General features: G+C 47.2%; 1 protein-coding gene across 1 annotated transcript in view; it reads right to left on the reverse strand.

Moving 5' to 3' along the window:
• LOC144953405 (UDP-glucuronosyltransferase 2A2-like) overlaps positions 1-22,218 on the reverse strand; it is a 40,739-nt gene extending 18,521 nt beyond the window's left edge. Inside the window, exons 1-3 of the mRNA XM_078883982.1 lie at positions 22,094-22,218; positions 19,851-20,083; positions 256-609 (exon numbers count right to left, since the gene is read on the reverse strand). Coding sequence (XP_078740108.1) covers positions 256-609; positions 19,851-20,083; positions 22,094-22,218 — 712 coding nt within the window. The remainder of the gene's footprint in view (positions 1-255; positions 610-19,850; positions 20,084-22,093) is intronic.
• Positions 22,219-22,634: the final 416 nt, after the last annotated feature.

Genomic DNA, 22,634 nt, shown 5'->3' on the forward strand with positions numbered 1-22,634 from the left:
AGGTGGCCAGCACCACGCCGGACCGCTTCTGTCTCCCTAAGTGGTGATGCTTACACACTGCACCAGGTACTCATTTGAGGATGAGTATACCTAGGGGAGGCCCAGGACTGGTTCAGATAATATAATCGTCACTGGTGTTGGCCGTGAGTGTGAATTGAACTCGGGTCACCAGGTTCGTAGCACAGTGTGCTGACTGCTAACCCTACCACTCCCGATCAACAATAAACAACAACATACACACGTTCAGAGACTTACCAAGAATCTCACTGTAGATGTTGTTCGACTCCTGCCCCATGTGCATCGCGACCATTTCAAAAATCCTGTACAGCAAAAAGTTCTGCACACGCTGCCAAAAGTTCATTTCGTCCGTCAGAGAGAACATGGGCACGGGCACGTAGGACGGAGGTGCGGGCATCGCTCCACAGAGGCGCTCGGCCATGTAGCCCGGAGTGAAGCGTAGCGAGTAGACGTAGGGGATGCCCAGCATGAGCGCCAGTACATCGCCGCACATGGCGAATGGGTCGGACAGGAGCACATGGAACTCGGAGTCCCGGAGACGCGATATCAGGTTCTTGTCTCGTACCATCGCTGTGCAGATTTCCCGGTTATCTGTTGGTGAGATTTGACGGAACAACGCGTGCGTTTGTTGACGGTATGTGTTGTATATAAGGACGTATGCATTAATTTTGAATTTCTTCTGCAACAGTGCCAGGTGGCTTCTGGAAAATAAGTTAATAGCTCAGTGGGCTTACCTGGTAATATACCAAATAATTTAGTTTTATTTGTATTTTTAAGTGATTTATTTGCCTTTCCTATACTTTGTGCTCTTGTTGTGTTTTAGTATTTTTTTGTAACGTTATGATCCGCCCTGCTGGACATATGTGAAACGAGCTTCATAGATAATCGGATTCCTCCAGTATAAATACAGATGATGATTCTGAATTAGCAGTTTATTATTGAGTTGGGTATGGGGGGGGGGGGGGGCACATGTTAGCAATCTATACACGCTCTTTGTTTTTTTCGGTAAAGTCACGTAGGTATAAAATAAATTAAATCACTACGTTTCAATTGCAACACAAGCAATCATCATCAGGTGGGAAAACCACAGCAAGAATATTTTTTTGCTGAAGTGTGAACATTTTTGCAGAGGTCCTTCGATGGGAAATTATCAGTCACCTCTTAATCTATAAGTATTTTTTTAACTAAATTGAAGATCAATTATCTTACCACAAGCTTCGCCTAGTACCAGATTAGTAGGCCTAAATGTTAAAACTTTCATTTGTTTACTCACCGAAGGTGTTTAATAACTTACCAATTTTACCGAGATCCATAAATTGCAGATTATGTCACCCCTTAATCTTTGAGTAATTTTGTTCAATGTAAATTTGAGGATTAATTATCTGTCATGTTATCTTGGTCCTAGCTGTTCATGAATGTTGCAGAGGTTAAGGTGCACTCCTGCAACTGGCGGCTCATGCCGCCACGAGAAGAAGCTCTAGAAAGCCTGACGAGATCTTCCTCAAATCACTGTGTTCTAGATTTGAAGCTTTCGTGACTGCAAGGATTCATACTCTTGGCGTATAGCACATAATATGCTGTCGGCCTTCATGGGGTAAACCAACAAGGTAACATGATTACACTCGACTTGGATATGAAGGAACAAGACATTATGACTCTTCAATAACAGCTCATAAGATCTGTAGCTATCACATGCAGTATTTTTTATAGAGCGTCATTCATGCGAATAGTAATGCCATAACGCAGTATACGTCTGAGGTGCTGCTCCCTGGGTCTACTTGAGCTGCTGCTCCTCGGGTCTGCCTGAGCTGCTGCTCCCCGGGCCTGCCTGAGCTGCTGCTCCTTGGGCCTGCTTGAGCGTCTACTCCCTGGGCCTGCCTGAGCTGCTGCTCCCTGCGTCTACCTAAGCTGCTGCTCCCTGGATCTGCCTGAGCTGCTACTCCCTAGCCTGCCTTAACTGCTGCTTCCTGGTTTGCTCAGAAACGCTCCTCGTCAGCAAGGAGCCGAAGCTTCTGCAGGAAGCCCTCGACCGTCTTGACCCGCTCCTTGAGGTTTTTACCCTTCACCTGCTTGATCAGGTTATTGCCCTGTTCGCGAATATTCTCCTTGAGAGAAAAAAGAGTGAAGTGTTAGGTCACATCCACACTAGCAGAGAGAAATAGCAACGCACAAAGGTGTGCTTACAAACAGCAATAACTTGAACGACTATTCAATTTCGTGACCTGGAGCTGACCGCCACCACAAACTCTCAAGCACATGGGCGAGAAGCAGTACATGTGCGACGAGTATGGCAATACATTTCTCGTGCTCGGCCTACCTGTACGTTTTCACTTGTGTGTTTAACTGTTGTGGACCTTTGTTATTTTAAAGATGGCAGTTCTGCTGTGTATCCTACTGCTGTCCCTCCCGGCCATATCTAGTACCAAACTAAACTCCACCACTGGCAGCCGTCGTTATTTCTCGTCCATACTTGATGCTCTATTTGCCACTACACCTGCTAGTGAAATAGCTTATAGCCACTTCTACACTCCATAATTGTATCCTTTTAAACCCTATCTCTGTCCTATTACTTCACCAGCACTCCTTCCTAACTTCATTTTGCTTTTTAAAATGTCACCATCTGCAAGCTGCTGCTATTCGTCCAAGGTTCGCCGCACTTCATCCTTTCACAGAAAATATTTGTGCAAACTATTAACTCTACTTTTCTTATTTCTGGGAGGTATTGAGCTTCACCCTGGCCCAAATGTAAAGAACTCATTTAATTACATAGATTTTTCTGGCAGAAAAGGTGTTGGTATTTTCGACGTCAACATCAGAGGGCTTGTGATTAAATTAAGTCACCTAAAACTAAAAGTGGCAAATCTGGACCTGGACATTTTCTGCCTTACAGAAACATTTCTCACTCCGGCCGTCAATGACTTGTAGATTACGATTGACAACTACAACCTTTTTCGACTTGACCAAGGGTCTAAAGGAGGTGGAATTGCCATATATGTTCGTAGTGCTATTGCATGTTCACCAGCTCAATCCTTGTTTAAAAAAATATCACTCTCCCTAAAAATCTACAGATATTGGTAGTGTGCTGCTATAGACCACCTAGTGGTAAGGATGTTGAAGCTGGGAACGCACTGAGGGAGCTTCTTGGGGGCCTCCCTAAAGGTGAAATTATTTTAATGGGTGATCGGAATTGGAATTGGCTAAACCCGCCGGCCGTGGCCACATATTTTGCAGATTAATTTAACCTATTACAATTAATAAATGTCCTCACAAGACCCAACCTAAAAAATCCGGGACAGTCTTCTCTGCTTGACGTCCTATTGACTAATGCTTCTCACAACTTCCCACTTACTGGTGTTCTGGGTTATAACCTTAGTGATCACTCCTTCCTATTTGGGGTGAGATCGTTAGCCAAACCCAAAGCTCCCCCTAAATTGGTTGATAAGCACTCCATCAGACACTTCAGCATACAGGCATTTACTAATGATGTGCTTCACTCGGATATTGACAAGGTCTGTGATATCCCCAACCTGACTACGGCTTGGGAGACCTTCAGGTATACGTTTCTCCAAATTATCAACAAACATGCTCCGTCAGTTAGATTTAAAATTAAAGGCAACTGCCCACCATGGTTTGATCCTTTGATTACTAAGCTCATGAAAACTAAGGACAAGGCTTGGGCATATGCTCAGAGAAGTAATTTGGTCAAAGACTGGCTAGAATTGAGGATTTTAAGGAATAGATGTGTCAAAAAAATACGGCATGTAAAAAATGCTTACTTGTCCTCCACTCTCCGGGAATCACATGGCAATGCCAGGATCTTCTGGAAAACAGTCAAATGTATCGAAAGGGCACCTAACACAGATAATCTTTCCGTTGAGCTTAACCGAAATGAAAACTATTTTTCAGAGACCCAAAAAGTAGTCGACAATTTTAACCTTCATTTTTCTTAAGCTGGTGACCTTTTTTTATCATTTATTGGGAGTCACCCCTGCTCATGCAATTTCCTACACACCTGTCCAAACATTAAACGAATTTAGTTTCCAGCCTATCCATGAAAGTAATGTTCTGAAACAACTTTCCTACCTCAAAGGGTCCTCCTCTACCGGAGCGGAGAGTATTCCCGTCTTTGCTCTGCTAACTCTTGGTCACCTAATTTACAAAACTATCGCCCATATTTTCAACCTGTCCATCAAAGAAGCGTCAGTACCTCTAGAATGGAAACATTCCTATGTTCGTCCACTTCACAAAGGGGGCCCTAAATATGATCCAAATAACTACCGACCTTTCTCAATTTTGTCCGCGTTGATGAATAAATAAAAAAATGAACTACCAAATTAGCAGTTTGCTGTCCGACAACAATCTCTTACATCGAAACCAATCTGGGTTCCGAAAAAAATACAGCACCACATCTGCTGCATTAGACTCTAAATCACATTTACAGTAGCCTTGATAATAAGCAGTACTGCGCCAGTCTTTTTCTTGACTTGTCCAAAGCCTTTGATACAGTCGACCACAACACCCTGCTTAGTAAACTAAGTTGCCTCCGTCTCTCCAAACACGCAGTGGAATGGTTAAACAATTACCTCTCTTCTCGCACCCAAACTGTATTCATAGATGATTGGAGGTCAAAAAGAGTAAGGTCAAACAGTGTTAAGATAACAGAAGGGGTTCCACAGGGTTCCATCCTCGGCCACCTCTTGTTCTCGTTTTATGTCAATGACTTTGGCACTGACTGACCTGGATCATTCCAGAGTAAATCTTTTTGCAGATGACACGATACTGATTACTGCTGGCCGCTCTCCAGATGACGTGATTGCTAAGCTCTAGGGTGATTTCAGCAAACTACAATATTAGCTAGTTGCTCTTAAATTAGTCCTGAATATCTCCAAAACCAAGGTACTATGCTTCTCACCAGGAATAAGCAGGAAGTTATTTTTCTCCCATTACATTCCTTAAATTTTTTAAAAATAGAACAAGTCAAGATCTATAAGTATCTTGTGGTCATCCTTGATTCAAAACTGAATGTACTGAAGAATCTTGACTCAATGTATCACTCGGACTTAAGATTTGCATTGAACTGCCCGTATAGGACCCACCACTGCGATCTCTATATTGGGTCAAACTTAAATTCTCTTAATGATCAACGGCTTGTGCATCAGATCTTATTTATTCACGATGTACTTACAAATAAATCAGCAGATTACCTGCTGGATCTCCTCACTGTTTCGAAGAACAAATGTAACCTAAGGTCTTCGCTCATTTACCAGGTTCACATTCCTTATTGCCGTACAAATACTGGAGGAAGGGCATTTGCTATTGATGCCCCCAGGGTCTGGAATGCTTTCGCCAATAAACTGCAACTTGGATCACTACCTGTGAGATCTTCACTCAAAACTGCTCTAGAAGAGGTATACACCCCTAGCTGCCACTGCTATTCAGTGGCCTAAAATCAAATGTATCGCTCCGGATGACTGCTGCAAAGTATGATCTTGAGTTTTGATAATAGTGTGCTGATCTTCAAAGGTGCATTGAAAAATGTTGATACTCCTACTGATACTGATGCTGTTATGGAGTGACTCATACTGCCAGCTATGGCTGCAAAGTTTGGTCGTACATGTTATGTATATCGTTTATTGTTAAATTTGAATCACAGTTCCTATGATCACTGTTACATTGTTTTTATAGATATATTTTGGTGATTTCGAAAACGTTTTGGTTTAGCCATATTAGTTTGTTGTAGTACAGAGTTCGACTGATAACTTTAATCCCACTGGGATTTTTGCACACAGCGTTGATATACGGTGCTTTTTCTGGAAGACTTTGCTGTTTTTTCCTGGATGTTTTTGTTGCGCGTAGTCACTTTAAGATGTTTCTTGTTAATGTTTTTGTTTGTTGCGGTTCAAGAGCCGCATGGCTCACAGGGCGAAACCTAATAAATGAACTGAACTATTATCATATTTTAGCGTCCTCTGGTCTAACACTGTTTGAGACCAGGCTAAAAATAAAGCTGTCTCTGGTGTGGACCAATCAGTTTCAAGGACAATGCATATATTATCAGAGCATGTTTTTTGTTTGCATTCTGACCATAAGCATTGTGGTCAATGCAGACATGATTCCTTGTAAAAGGTTTCAGTTTGGTGTTTTAACATCTTAACACCTGTTTTGTTGCCAGAAAAAAGGGGAAAACCCTATTATCAATATACACATCCTTCAAACATGTAAAGTATCACGAAATATAATTTATATTGAAATATAATTTATATCAAAAAGAGACCAGATGGCTCAATGAGCCATTCTGTCTACAGGAAAGTAACCCATACTGATGCCTAACTAAAACCTGATTCCCACCACCATCCATCCCAGAATAATTCCCTCATGAAAACGCTACACCATAGAGCTCAATGTATCTCCGACCATGAACACCTAACCAGTTAACTCAAACACATACACCAAGCTCTCAAGGCGAATGGATATTTTGACTACACAATCAGCAAAGCCATCACCCCAACCGTGACGAAGGAGTCATCTGAGGATCCAATAAAAAACATATTTTTGCCATACATAGCAGGGGTCACCAAAAGGATTTCTAAAATCATGTCCAAACACAAGATCCAGGTCCGATTTAACACAGTACATAAAATTCGTGATCTGATCCTATCTCTGAATGACATGATTCCTGACATGCAATATCCCAGCGTTTACAAACTCAGCTGTATCTGCGGTAAGTTACATTGTAAAACTAAGTGACATGTCTCGGATCGTGTTCGTGAGCATAAGGAAGATTTGAACACAGTAAGATCATTACTTCTGCCTTGGCTGATCATTATTTTAATGCGGCTGGCTCACACGAAATTGATTTCTCTAAGATGGTAGTTTTTGCAAGCTAACTAGCTATCAACAAAGATTCGTTCATAAAGCCATCCATATGTAGTGGTGGTATTGACGTGCGCCGACTGTGACAGTGATGGATCACGGGGCGGCGCGGGGTGCGGGGTTGGGCACGCGTTGTGGGCGTGGTGTGGACGCGCGCGCCGGGAGTGACAGATGACGAGGCGGCGCGGAGTGAGTGGTGAGGCACGATGAGATGTGGGAAAAGAGGATCGTAGCCAGCACCCGGCGATTGGTCGAATAAGTGGGTGCTCGCAGCGACGTCCGCAGGTGGGGTATAAAGGGGGACGCGCGAGAGCACTCGGGGGAGAGTTACCGAGTTGAAGACCCGAAGACGGAGCTGAAGACCTAGTGAAGCCGAGTAGCTCAGTGGCGTTAGTCGCCGAGTAGCTAAGTGGATGTTGGTCATCCGAGTAGCTCAGTGGCGTTAGTCGCCGAGTAGCTAAGTGGATGTTGGTCATCCGAGTAGCTCAGTGGGCGTTAGTCGCCAAGTAGCTAAGTGGGTGTTTGTCACCCGAGTACTAAGTGGATGTTGGTCATCCGAGTAGCTCAGTGGCGTTAGTCGCCAAGTAGCTAAGAGGATGTTGGTCATCCGAGTAGCTCAGTGGGCGTTAGTCGCCAAGTAGCTAAGTGGGTGTTTGTCACCCGAGTACTAAGTGGATGTTGGTCATCCGAGTAACTCAGTGGGCGTTAGTCGCCAAGTAGCTAAGTGGGTGTTTGTCACCCGAGTACTAAGTGGATGTTGGTCATCCGAGTAACTCAGTGGGCGTTAGTCGCCAAGTAGCTAAGTGGGTGGTTGTCACCCGAGTACTAAGTGGATGTTGGTCATCCGAGTAACTCAGTGGGCGTTAGTCGCCAAGTAGCGAAGTGGGTGTTTGTCACCCGAGATACAAAGTAGGTGTTAGTCACCTGTAACCAAGTTTGATAAAATAAAGAGTGTGTTACCCGTGAAGTCGTCTCCCGTGGAGTTACTACATTACAACTGGCGTCAGAAGTAAACCTGTCTTCAAGAAGTATGGACACAAGGAAGACTACCCGTACCCACGAGCGAGGTCGGGATGACGACTGCGTACCGGGGACACCGACCTCGGGAGTAGAGGACGAGGAGTTGCCGCCGATGCAGCACTTCGCGGTGATGGCCGACGCTCCGCTTGCCTCCGACACCGGCCTCCAGGACGCGCACGCCCGCTTGGCGGAGTTGCTACTCGCCGCCGCCGCTGTCTTGGCCGACATCTCCGTTCCGGCGAGCGGAAAAACGGCTGCGGGGGTCGTGGAGGAAGCGACGGTGGAGGATTCCCGCCAAAGGGCGCTTCGCGCCAAGAGCCTGGAAGTTGCCGCCGTTTTTGGGGGGCCGCCACCGATTGGCGGGAAAGACGGACGCCACGTGGCCGGACACCTCCGCGCAGCGCAGCCCACGTCATCGGCGCGCGCCGGAGCCCTCCATTTTGCGCCTGACAACCGAGCCGACATTTTACACAACTCCAGCGGAGCGCGGGAAAATCTCTCCGACGTCGACGACGATCGGGTCCTCCAGCAAAGATTGCCCGCGCTGTCGGCGTTCAAGGCGGATGGGGGCGACTGGGGAGCCTTCCAACGAAGGTTCCTCGCTCATCAGGAGATGTCGGGGTGGTCCGACACCACTGCCCTGCGTGCGTTGCCAGCGATGCTTGACGACGACGCGCTTGCAGCCTTCACATCTGCTGCAAGGTCGTCCCGCTCTACGCTCCAGGCCGCACTACACCTGATGGCGAAGGTGTTCGGGCCGCCCTCCACGTGCCGCCACCAGTTCTACGATCGGCGGAAGGTGGCTGGGGAAACGACGCTAGCCTACCGCACGGCACTGCTCGCCTTGGCGGACGCGGCTTTTCCCCGCATGGATAAGGAGGGGAAGGACGCCATGGTGACGGAGCAGCTGCTGGTGTTGGCCCACGAGTTGGGGGTCCCCATCAACGTGGCAGACGAGATGGAGATCTGCTCCCTGGCGATCGCCACGAGCATTCACGCGTACGAGGTCCTCAAACGCAAGCCGGGGGTCGTCTGCAAATGGCCGGGGAATGCGGCACTGGCCGCCACGATCGCCGAACCTCAGCCAGCTGCGGTGCAGGAGCGGGCCTTCGCTGCACCGTGTCCGGGGGAGTGGAGAACGGGAGGTCGTTCGCCCACACGTTCGCCCCGCAAGCTGGAGCAACCGAAACCTACGACGTCCGTCGTCTGCTACAACTGCGGCCTTCGGGGTCACGTCGCAGCCGGGTGCCGGGCCCCGCGTCCGCGCACCGCAGGACCACGTCGGGACGACGACCAGGGCCACAAGTCATCCCAACAAAACCCGGCGAGTCGCGGCACCTCACACGTTCGGTCCACAAACACGGCACATTCGGGTCGCCGCTTCGCGGTGGGGGGTTCGCGGCTGGGTGCCGGGGGTTCAATTCGGCGGGGGGGGTCCGTACGCGGCCCGCAAGCAGTCGAGTGGTCCGAATTGGCCCACAGGATCGTGGCTGCGTCAGCCGGGTCGTCCGTGGTAACGGGGTTCATTGACGGGGTTGAGGTCCGGGTGCTTGTTGACACGGGTGCGTCGGCCACCATCATCTCGGACCTTATTTATAACATCCTTCCCGTCCAAAGTAGACCCCTTCTGCCGGTAGACGTGCCATTTTATGCGGCGAATGGGGGATCCCTGGGGATCATCGGCCAGATTCGGGCGACTATTTGCATTGGGGACATTAAATTAGCGGGCCCTATTTTTGTATCATCATCGCTGGCCGTTCCCTGTTTGCTAGGTACGGACTTTTTGTCAAAAATGCCCATCAAAATTCTTATTGATCAGGCCTGCATAGAGCTTCCGTCAGGTCGGCGGGTTGCCTTCTTGTCGAGCCCTATCAAAGTGCGCACGGTTTGTGCGACGGTGCAGGCGCTGGCGACTCACACTGTACGGGTACCCCCGGGATCGCAAATGTTAGTACCCCTTCGGTTCAGGAAGCCACTCGAGGTGGGTGCGGAGGCACAGGGGGTGCTGTTGGGGCCGTCAAACAGAGCCAGTAAGGGCCTCGACTTAGCGGTTGCTCAAACCATGGTGAGAGGGGACAGTGAGCCGTTCGTAATGGTCCTGAATACGGGGTCGCGGCCGGCCGTAATTGCGCAGGGTACGGTGCTGGCTCACGCCGCGCCGCTGCCCGTTGAGGAACGGCTCGTGGCTCAAGCAGATTTTACTGTCGAGTCGCATCCTCAAAGTGATGAGGGGACTGAGTGGTTGGACTCGCTGTGTGCGGGTTCTGCTAACTTGTCCGGGGTGCAATTGGGAGCATTGAGGGGTTTGCTCATTGAGTTTGCTGACGTGTTCAGCAAACATAAGTACGATATCGGCTGCACTGACCTGTTGCGCCACCACATAGCTACAGGGGACGCGGCCCCTATTCGTCAGAATCCTTTCCGGCAAAGCCCGGCCGAGAAGGAACATGTGCAATCGGCGGTTAATGATATGTTGGCGGCCGATATCATTTCGCCCTCTTCTAGTCCGTGGGGTGCTCCTATTGTCCTAGTAAAGAAACAGGACGGGTCCTTGCGGTTTTGTGTCGATTTCCGCCGCTTAAACAAAATCTCGATGGCGGATGCGTATCCGCTCCCCAGGATGGATGAGTCGCTGGATGCCTTGGCGGGAGCGCAGTTTTTTTCCACACTCGATCTGCTTTCTGGATTTTGGCAATTGCCACTCGATAACGAGTCTAAACCTAAAACTGCTTTCCGCACACCTGGGGGCCTTTTTGAATTCAACCGTTTGCCCATGGGCTTACATTCCGCCCCCGCCACGTTCCAGAGACTCATGGAATTGGTTTTGTCAGGCCTCCAATGGGATACCTGTTTGATTTATCTTGACGATATTATCGTCTTTAGTCGGACTTTCGAGGAGCACCTCCAGCGACTGAGAGCGGTGTTCCTCAGGATGCGTTCCGCTAAGCTAAAATTTAAACCGGCTAAATGTTTTCTGCTTCGGGAATCTGTCAGGTATTTGGGCCATATCGTGAGTCGTTCAGGGATCTCGACGGACCCTGCTAAGACGCATTGCGTCAGCTCATGGCCAACGCCAACCTCGGTCACGGAGGTTCGTAGTTTCATTGGTTTTACCTCCTATTACCGTCGTTTTGTCAAGCAATTTGCCACCATAGCCAAGCCCCTGCACGCTTTGACGGCTAAGGGTGTGAGGTTTCACTGGGGGGCAGAGGAGGAGGATGCGTTCTGCTCCCTCCGTGACGCTTTGGTGCAGGCTCCCCCCTTGTGTTACCCCGATTTCACACAACCGTTTTTGCTTGACACGGACGCCAGCAATACGGGTATCGGGGGGGTGCTCTCACAGTTGGTCGGGGGGGTTGAACGGGTGGTCGCCTACGGTAGTAGGGTTCTTTCCCCCGCAGAACAACGCTATTGCGTAACTCGTCGTGAATTGTTAGCCATTGTGTTTTTACACAGCAATTCAGGCCGTATCTTTACGGCCGTCATTTTACGGTCCGGACGGACCATGCGGCTCTACAATACGCTATGCGCGTGGCGCAGCCATCGGGCCAATTGTCCCGATGGTTGGAGGTCCTTCAAGACTACCAATTCACGACGATTTACCGAAAAGGGTTGCGGCACTCAAACGCGGACGCCTTGTCGCGGTTGCCGCCGTGCACGGACTGCACATGTTTGTTGGGATCAGCGCGGTGCAAACCCCCGGTCGCCGGCGCCCCGGGAGTTGCGCTCGCCGCCACTGACACCCCGGGAGAGGACGCCCCCACGGGGAGGGATTCGCTGTTGTCGTTGCCCCTCATTGAGTGGGGCCGCCTCCAGATGTCCGACAGCTCCCTACTTACGCTGCGTCGGAAAGTTGGTGCTCCCGAACAAGGGGAGGCGCGGGTCGGTTCCTGGGTGTGCAGACAGGGCCTGTTGATGAGGTGGGACAACATGTCCCGGCGTCACGTGCTCGTGGTGCCTGTTGCTATGCGGGGTAGGATTGTTCTGGCAGCTCATGAACGGCTCATGCATCTGGGTTTTCACAAAACGCTCGCCCTAATCCAGCGAGACTATTATTGGCCGGGGATGGGTAACGACGTGGCGAATATTCTTAAGGGATGCGTAGAGTGCGCCAAAAGGAAACCGCCACCATTGGCGGCTAATCCACCGCTGCAATCCATTCAGGTTTCGCGTATAAACGAATTGGTAGCGTTGGACATCTTGGGGCCCTTTCCGGTTACACCAAGGGGAAATAGGTTCCTGCTGGTTGGCGTGGAATACTTCACCCGATGGCCTATGGCATGGCCGCTCGCCAACCAGTCGGCTGCGGCGGTGGCGGACGCCTTTGTCCAGGGTTATGTGTTGGACAAGGGCGCCCCCGAACGCTTGCTGACGGATCAAGGGAAGAATTTTTCGAGCGTTTTGTTGCGCGAGGTGTGCGACCTGTTGGGTACAAAGAAAGTGCGTACTTCCCCCTACCACCCGCAGACTGACGGGATGGTTGAGCGTCTGAACAGAACGATTACGTCTATGTTGTGCCAACAGGTCTGCGACGATCAGGTTGATTGGGACTTACAGGTGCCGGGGGTACTCGCGGCCTATCGAATGGCCCCTCATGCGGCGACAGGGTTTTCCCCATTTTTTCTTATGTATGGGCGGGAGGCCGATCCGGCCATGGACGTCCAACTGGGGATTTCCCAGCCACGTGCAAAATCTAAATTGGCAGACCACATCAAATTTAATATCGCCAAATTGACTGAAGCGCGGGAGGGGGCAAGGTTGAATTCGCGGGCGCGGCAAATTGCAAACGAGAAATTGCATGAGCGGAGGGTGCATACGCATGATTGGAAACCAGGCGATAAGGCCTGGCTGCATTGTCCACATGCACCGTTGGCTACGTCCCCCAAGTTGTTGAGACCTTGGAGGGGACCGGTGGAAATTGTGCGGGTTGCACGGCCCCAGAGTATACAGATTAAATGGGGGAAACGCCGTTGGTATGTGCACCCCTCCCGACTGAAGCCCTATGCGGCACCGTGTGACCCCGTTCTGTGCCGTGACGACCAGGCGTGTGATGTGACCGTCGACTCGGGGAGGGAGGTGTCGCAGGCTGATCCTCACGTGTCTCCACCTGACCCACCCCCAGGTGCCTCGGGCTTGACGGCTGCTGACCATCGAGAGCCTGAACCCCGGGGCACGCACGAGTCCTCGATGCCTGGCCGATGTCTTCCTGAACCGCCGGCACCACCGGACGTTCAACCGCGTCTGGTGCCGTACGACGGACCGGCAAGGCGGACTCGGGCTAGGTCTCAACAATTTTCATGAGGACGGGTTTTTTTTTTGTGCTCTACACCGAGCTCGCCCGGTGTTCCCCTCTGCCGGGATAATGTCCCGTTGTAGGGACGCTCGGAAGAAAAGGGGACACTGCACGAGTCGAAAGAAAAAAAAAAAAATTTCCATTTATTTTTTTTGTATACACATTGCTATTGTCACTCGCCGGTTTGTATATATATTGTTCTGTTGTCGCGGTGGCATTGGTTGAGGGTTGCGGATGGTGGTGTTCGCGTCGTGTTGTGTTGTTAGCTTAGTTGTTGTTCTTGTTGTTGTGTTGTGTTACGGGGCACACAGGGAGGGTTTGTAATTTTTGTAGCAGCCGGGGCGGCTGCGAGCTATGTGGTAGGGGGTGATGTAGTGGTGGTATTGACGTGCGCCGACTGTGACAGTGATGGATCACGGGGCGGCGCGGGGTGCGGGGTTGGGCACGCGTTGTGGGCGTGGTGTGGACGCGCGCGCCGGGAGTGACAGATGACGAGGCGGCGCGGAGTGAGTGGTGAGGCACGATGAGATGTGGGAAAAGAGGATCGTAGCCAGCACCCGGCGATTGGTCGAATAAGTGGGTGCTCGCAGCGACGTCCGCAGGTGGGGTATAAAGGGGGACGCGCGAGAGCACTCGGGGGAGAGTTACCGAGTTGAAGACCCGAAGACGGAGCTGAAGACCTAGTGAAGCCGAGTAGCTCAGTGGCGTTAGTCGCCGAGTAGCTAAGTGGATGTTGGTCATCCGAGTAGCTCAGTGGCGTTAGTCGCCGAGTAGCTAAGTGGATGTTGGTCATCCGAGTAGCTCAGTGGGCGTTAGTCGCCAAGTAGCTAAGTGGGTGTTTGTCACCCGAGTACTAAGTGGATGTTGGTCATCCGAGTAGCTCAGTGGCGTTAGTCGCCAAGTAGCTAAGAGGATGTTGGTCATCCGAGTAGCTCAGTGGGCGTTAGTCGCCAAGTAGCTAAGTGGGTGTTTGTCACCCGAGTACTAAGTGGATGTTGGTCATCCGAGTAACTCAGTGGGCGTTAGTCGCCAAGTAGCTAAGTGGGTGTTTGTCACCCGAGTACTAAGTGGATGTTGGTCATCCGAGTAACTCAGTGGGCGTTAGTCGCCAAGTAGCTAAGTGGGTGGTTGTCACCCGAGTACTAAGTGGATGTTGGTCATCCGAGTAACTCAGTGGGCGTTAGTCGCCAAGTAGCGAAGTGGGTGTTTGTCACCCGAGATACAAAGTAGGTGTTAGTCACCTGTAACCAAGTTTGATAAAATAAAGAGTGTGTTACCCGTGAAGTCGTCTCCCGTGGAGTTACTACATTACACATATATACAGACACAATCTCAACCGAGAAGATGGATATAAACTCAGCAATCATTGGAAAGATGTCATCAACCACTTTGGGGCATGACTTGATTTGTGTTTTATTGTCAAGGGAGCACAGGTCAAGTCATTACTTGATTTGTGTCGTTTTCTTGCACATATGCCCTGCCCACTTCGTTCTGACACTGAGACGTTTTGTGGCACTGCATGTTCCGTGCTTCACATTGGTGCTCTCTGATCCCAGGGCACATATTCCCCACGCACTAAATTGCACCGCCGAAGCGCTTGTGCCACGCCCATTTTTTAAACCTTTATAAACGGTTACCTTCGGTGACCTTCCCACTCTTTCCTCCTGAAGACGATCGCTTGTGTTGTGATCGAAACGTCGTGGTTTTCATTTTTTTTATTTTATTACCGAAAGAACCAAGAATAAGTCTACATTATAGACTGTCAGTACGCTCACTCAGGTTAAGAACCAGGCTGCAGTCTACATTATAGATTGCCAATACTCTCACTCAGTTTAATAATCATTGCTACAGTCTATATTATAGAATGCCAATACCCTCACCAAGATTTAAAACCAGGCAAGTCTACATTATAGACTGCCAGTACACTCACCGAGGTTAAGAACCAGGTTACAGTCTACGTTATAGACTGTCAGTACACTCACCGAGGTTAAGAACCAGACTACAGTCTACATTATAGACTGCCAGTACACTCACCCAACTTAATAACCAGGCTACGGTCTACATTATAGACTGCCAGTACACTCAATCTGATTAAGAGCCAGTCTACATGAGTGGTGTTTTGTTATTTATTATTTCTACTTTTATTTTATTTTAATTATTTTATTTCACTTATTTGTATTATTCCTTTTTCTATCTATGTGACTTTACCGAAATAAACCATGAATATTCATATTGAAAGTCAAAATATAAAAGTATGCTGGAACAATGCAGTGGGAAACAATCATTTTTTGCATGTTATTACCAAATGTAGCATTTTAGTCAGCCGTTGTGATATTTGAACAAATTCAACTTTGATTCATGATTTGGTTTGTATATTCATAAACTTGATCTTCGTTCAATAAATGTGACCAGGAGCTGGTGTAGAAACATTACAAAAAGGTGGCTGGGGAGTTATTACAAAAATGGGAATATTTTTTATTTATTTAACAGAACATATTGGTTGCATCAAAAACGATATTAATATGCTAACACTATATATATATCAATAGAATATCAAGGTGGGTCCACCACTGATTGAGGCTTATTATGAATCATAACTTCCAAAACGTTTTCCCGCACTTCCGATTAGCATGGTTGGCTATATATGGTGCGAAAGAAGTTCAACATACATACAATATATTTGAATGAGATTTAACTTGAAATGTTTTGATCGCCTCTTGCCTGGGTGTAAGCCGTCCATCTCCATATTATGAACCCTTAAACCGTACAACTATATGTCTAAGTCCTGCATATACTACAAATTCCACTACTCCATACGTACTATCAACTCCCCTTTGAAATTGAAAGGATTGCTAATCTTTTAATATTTGGAGTTGTTTCCCCTTTCCTTCTCACCTCGCTGATACCAACTATATCCCAGCTTATTCATCCCAATAATAAATAATAATAGTTTACATTTGTAATGTGGATTTCATCCGTAGATCCCAATGCGACATCAATGGAAAGCAGGAAATAAACTGAACCTGCAGGGTAAGACCAAGTTTAAATAGGTGAGTTTTCACAACAGTTTTAATATACTGTATATTACGACTCGGATTGTCTTATGGGCAAAGACAAAGCGTTCTAAAGCTTGGCAGCTGCACTGGAAAAATCCAGATCAAAGAAATAGATACGCGTATATAATAAGGAAGTTAAAAGGCCTTCAATAACAGATGCGTCGTAAGGCGGGATTTGAATTAGCTGACTCAGGATGAACCGACTATCTGGTGGAAGCAGGCCCGGAGGGACGCTGCCTGGGATGCAGAGATGGAAAAGATCGTGTATATACAAAGGAGTGCCACCATTGAGAGCTTCGTAGGTGAGGAGGATCTTGAACTCCACCCAAAAACCCGACTGGCAGGCAGTGAGGAGACACGAGCAAGGGAGCAGTATGTATGTATGTTTGTTGAACTTCTTTCGCACCCCAGTTAGCCAACCGTTTAATGTACGGTTGATAATGCATTCAGTAACAGGTGTACACAGGTGATAATACTGGCTGCCGCATTCCACACGTCCTGCAGCTGATGCAACAGCTGAACAGGAATAACAGAAAACAAAGGCGTTGCTGATGTCGATGCGAGAGAAGATAAAAGGCGTGAATCAGCTTATGTTAATCCAACACATAGAGAGAGGATGGGGCGCAACTTGGCTATATACTTACGAGGTTAAAGAAATCAGCCTCAGTGGCATTGTGAATGTGCGCTTCCAAATTGTATTGAGGGATTATGGATAACATCAAGACTGTGGAATGCCTGAGCAGCACCAGCGTTGTGGCCATTGATCATCACGCTCACAGAACTAACCTGAGACCATTGGTGTGCGGAACCAACAACCCCAACATCAGCATCATCATTATCACAATCCATGGGGCAGAAAGCCCAGAGTAGATGTCTACTGCACATTTCGTCATTTGTTTCCACTTTCCTCTCTGTGAGATTTATTCTAATATGCTCAAGTAGTGCCACATCTTTATGGCACCAATCCCTTGTGTCGTCGTCAAGCCATTATCTGTTAAAGTCTTCCTCTCTTTCTGGTTACTTGCATTTTTACGAACAGCACACTTTTAATTTTGCGGTTGTTATCCACCCTACATACGTGTCCAAATAGTGCTAGGTTCCTTCTCAACATTTCCTGCATCATCAGGGTTTCTTCTGTGTGCAACCTTTTTCCTACTTGTACGTTGGTTACTGTTTTGGTCCGGCTTAGATTCAACTTCAGTCTAATGTATGTGTAGTGGATTCAACTGAGTCGCAGACGTACTCCTTGGAGGCAACACATTTATTGATACCAACACAAAGGGGTAACTGCCCCTTTACCAGAAAACAACCTATGATGGTGAACCACCAGGCTAAGTACACTAATTACACTGGGAGTAGCTACAACAGACAGGACCCCGGCTTGGGTCCAGGTCCACGTGTTGGTGACTCTTCTCAGAAATCGAACGTAGAACGTAGATCTTCAGGATAACACAGCAACGCTGAACCCCGGCCCCTCTGGGGACCCGGTTTATATGCTCCCTGGTCGTGGCTGGCTCCGCCTTTGGCCACGACCACCTTCTCGAATCCTCTAGCAGGATCTGGACCCCGACACGTGACCACCCTTAGCCCCCACTTGGGGCCCCTTTGTAGATCTTACCTGTCACGTGCCTTCTAGGGTCAACCAGAGTGCCATGGCCTACATGAACCCTGTTCATGGCCGGCATTCTCACACCTCCCTCCTATAGGGGACAGCACTGCATGCCGAGCGTGGTGCCACTCAGCGCTCTCTATCAGCACTCACTGAGCTCCTCTAAGGCTGGTACTACACCCACATATACGGGGTATCTGCGATGTAATTATATCGCATGCCATGCCTCGCTATATCCGGCATTACCCAGTGACATCCATGATGTCGCTACTTCCGCGATGTCCGCGATGTAAGTACATAGCGCGCTGTGCCTCTCTTGGGCCGGCACCACAGAGTGACGTCCGCGATGTCACTACATATGTATCCGTGTTGAACTTATTCCAAACCGACATACCCAACCGTGCTAATCGGAGGTGCGGGGGAAGGACAATCAACTAAACACCAGGAACGACTCGAGGCACACACATTGAGGGGGGATTTGGAATCAATATATATTGGAGTGAGCATAACAGTGGAAACTAAGCATGAGTTGGCTTACATGCCCAAATGGGGTCAAGTATATCCACAACAAAAGTGGGCCAAGGACTGATCCATGGAGAACGGCAAATAAATCTGAAAACGTGTCTGAATTTCACCCTCTCCAGGTTGATAAACGGATTTCGATCAGAAAGGTAAGAGGTGTCACAGGGGGCGCTCAGGTTTATAAGGACAAAAATGCTATGCAAGTTTGCATCATTGAACTAAACTAAAAACGAAACAATTTTTTTTTTATTTTACCAGATAAAGTTCACTGATCTAGAAAACTCTTTTTCAGAAGCGACCTGACCACAAAAATAGCTCTACGAAGTGTCTTGTCGGGTGGAAAGGTATAGCAGCCAAATACTCCAAACAGGCGTTGATTCTAAATGTGAAGGGAAGAACCTTAGGACCCGGAGGAAAATCTACACGATCACGGAGAGAACATACAAACTCCAAATGTACAGGCGTCAGCGATGCAATCGAACCCACAACCTCCTCCATACCAGGCGATGCATACCTGCATTCCATCTCGCCACCGTGTCTGTGCACTCGAGGACCTTGGAGAGATATGGGATGTTTGATATGGGACGTATGTACTTTTAATCATAGATTGAAAACTCATTAATTTAGAGCTGCTTTTTGTGTTTAGTTTGTTGTACTTCCCCTGCACCTCCGATTGATTAGCACGGTTGGCTATGTACGGTGCGAAAGAAGTTCAAAATATGGACGGAAAATACGGAAGCTTCTTAAGCAACATCAAGTGAATTTTATTTTATTTACATATATGGTGCCTTTCTGGCACAAATCCGCCATTAAAAGCACCATCATCACATTAACACTTAAACTCAATGTAAAATTATAAAGATACTAAACAATGAGAAAGAAAATTTATTGACAAAATATCTACTGTTGTTTGAAAGAAAAAAAGCATGTGATTGAGAGTTAGTTGTGTCTAAGTGCAAAGAGATGTGTTTTTAGTTGTGACTTGAATATCGGAATGTTGGAGTCGGGTGTGCAGATTGCTTTGGGGAGATTGATTCAAAGGTGTGGTGCACCAAATGTGAAAGATCTGTCCAACCACATGGTTTGTTTGTTTGGTTGTTGGTGGTCGGGTTAATGTGAGGAGTAAAACGGTAGCGAGATGTTACCTACCTCCCCTAATATACAGGATGTTGTTGGTTTGATCCGAACCCTCACGCCTTTTGTATAATTGGAGTTTGCGGTGTTTCTCTCCCCATAGTCGCATGTATTTTTATTCGAGTCCGAGTTTTCCCTCTGCATTTAGAAACATGCGTTTAGTGTATTCGGCTGCTATAATTTGAACGTGATAAGCCATCTCGTTGAGCTATCACTTGTGGCCAGATTGCTGCAAAAAAGAGCCGTATAGCTCAGTGGGCCTTACCTGGTAAAATAAAAAATAGTTTAAATAAAGATAGTTTATATTATTTGATAGTTTCCTTACCTTTCATGTTCTCCTGAACCTCTGCATTGTGTCTCCAGTAGACCTCCCAGTAAGAGAGTTTTGTACTCTCAAAAATCCAGAATTGGAAGAATTTGTCCATCTTCACCTCCTGCTCCTCCTTGGTGAAGTTGACCTTCAGGAGTTCGTGGTTCACGCGTCCCAGCGTCCGCGTGTCCATGAACATCGCCCCGGTGGGGATGATAACGGTAACCTGGTGTCCTCTCTCGACGAGCCTGGTGCAACGGTAAACGGTGCAAGCCCTGCAGTCACTCCATTCTTGACGGAACGGGGCCTCTACAAGAGGACTCATTTTTGGTGATGATGCATTTGGAAGTGGTGCACAAGCACAAATAGCAACAATTCCAACACATTCGTCAATAGCACTGTGTGGCTTTAAATGGCACGAAACAATATATGTAAATGGCGACATTTCAAGAAATGTCCCTTATTCGTAGCACGTAAATAAACCAGAGAAGTAGAGTGGATAATACAAGTTGGAGACTGCACTTTACACAATGGGTCTTGATGAAAATCGAATTTTAAAAAAGTATATCTGATGACCAGTTTTTCTTTAAATGGGAATATGAAAAGTTACATAATAGAGGGAGTTCTAGACACCCCTGTGGAAGATATTTGGCCTACTATTCCAGGTTTGGGCACTCTTTACCCCAATCATGACACTGTGGTGTACCCAATTACACTGCTGGATGGACAGGCAGTAGGAGGGGCGGGGGGAAGGGGGTAGGGGTGCAAAAGGGGAGGGGGAATTTTAATATATTTTCCTTGTTTCAACTCCCATTAACTTGAGGTCGAACTTATACCCAGCGATCGTCACGCACTAACTGGCAGGCTAATGCCCCAGGTCACTCTTGCACATTGCTCATCCTGGTTTTTTGAGTTCTCACAGCTGTTTAAACGAGATACAGTTAAACTTAGAATTCACGACACTTATACATTTGCTTGAATGGCTGCCTGGATTGAAATCCACGTTTCATGAATGTGGGGTTCATTACTATGACCCTTGTGGCACATGACTGCCTCAACTAATTTAAATATGGGCACGTCCACGTACTTTTAAATCTCGATTGAAAATAATTTCTTTAGAACTGCTATTTGTGTTTAGATATGTTGTCCTTCCCCTGTACTTTTGATTAGCATGGTTGGCTACGTAAGGTGTGAAACATGTTCAACATACATGCATATTTATCTCAGCAAGAATTGATTGTCTTTTGGTTTTTTATGTATGTTGAACTTCTTTCACACCATACATAGTCAACCGTGCCAATCAGAGGTGCGTTTGTTCTCCTTGTTTATACGTTCATACATGTGCTGGGTTCCTTCTGCCCTTTTGCATAACATCGAGCATTCCGTAAAAATATATAAGAACTATGGATAGTGATTTTTAAAAAATGTATACCAATATTGCGCAAATTAGAATGGGGGCATTTATTACGATTAGAGATGGATCACAGAATAAAGAGAATCATACACACCATATTTACTGTTAAAAACATAATGGATTGGGCAGGGCACATCAGAAGGGATGATGGGTGGTGTTAAATCAGAATCAGTTTATTTATTTCAACTAGAGGAATCCGATGAGTTATAAAGCTCTTTTTCACAGATGTTCAGTAGGGGTGGGCGAGAACGTTACAACAACGAACACAATATAGAAACACGATAGGAGTGCAAAGTATAGGAAAGGTAAGCAAATCACTTAATTATATATATAAATAAACTAAACTATTTTATTTTACTAGGTAAAGCCCGCCAAGATATTAACCGTTTTTCAGCGACCTGGCCTCAAATGATAGCAGCCACTTAATATAAATAATATCAACGCATGTTTCTAAAAGTTGAGGGAAAAAACCGGAGGACCCGGAGAAAAAATCCACGTGACCACGGCGAGAACATACAAACTTTCAAATATACAGACGTCAGGGTCAGGATTGACCCTCCGACATCCGTCTAACCATGTGAGGAAGACAACTCCATGGCACCGCAGCACCCTTTAATTAAAGAACATATATTAAGACAAAGAGACGGAGTGGAATCCCATAGGAGAGAACTCGCCGTGGGAATTAAGTGATGACATCAGGTAAGGATAAGGTAGCGAGCTGGATTGTGCCATGGTGAGACTGTGAAGGATGGCGATCGCGTATAGAAGCTATCATCCAGTAGGGTATAATTAGATGGTGATGATGCTGATAATGATGGCATTATGACGACTGTCTCTTGCATACTCATCCATGATGGATTTGATGTTGATCCAATGGCTGGCATCGGCTGGCCACACCAAAACATTGCCACCACGTGCCACTTGGGACAGCCCAGCGACGAGACAGAGGGAAGTCCAGTGAAGCAGCATTTCCTGGGTACATAGAAGGCACGCTTTGGCAACAAAAAGAAATGCAGCCATTTTATACAGATAATATGAAAGATCGCTTTAACACATAGGCTTTCGCGACCAATGTTATCTATAATAACGTTTTTTGGGGTTAGTTTGCGTAAGTATAAATGTGTTGTTGAATCTGTCGGATGCAATCACGAAGCAAAACGTCGAAAAACATTTGTAAAAATGTTTTAGATGTTCAAACACAAAATAGACATACCTATTGCAAAGCATCATCAAATCTGCATTAACCACACATGCCTGTGGTAAATCGTGCAAACAAACATGCTTTCCATAATAAAAGGGGTTGTTTTGGGTTAGAGCCCGTAAATCTAAATAATAATTTACATGTATTTGTAAGGCGCCTTCCACTAATGTCTCAAGGGGCCTTG

This window comes from Lampetra fluviatilis, chromosome 76 (assembly GCF_964198595.1).
Source record: "Lampetra fluviatilis chromosome 76, kcLamFluv1.1, whole genome shotgun sequence".
Classification (NCBI taxonomy): Eukaryota; Metazoa; Chordata; class Hyperoartia; order Petromyzontiformes; family Petromyzontidae; genus Lampetra; species Lampetra fluviatilis.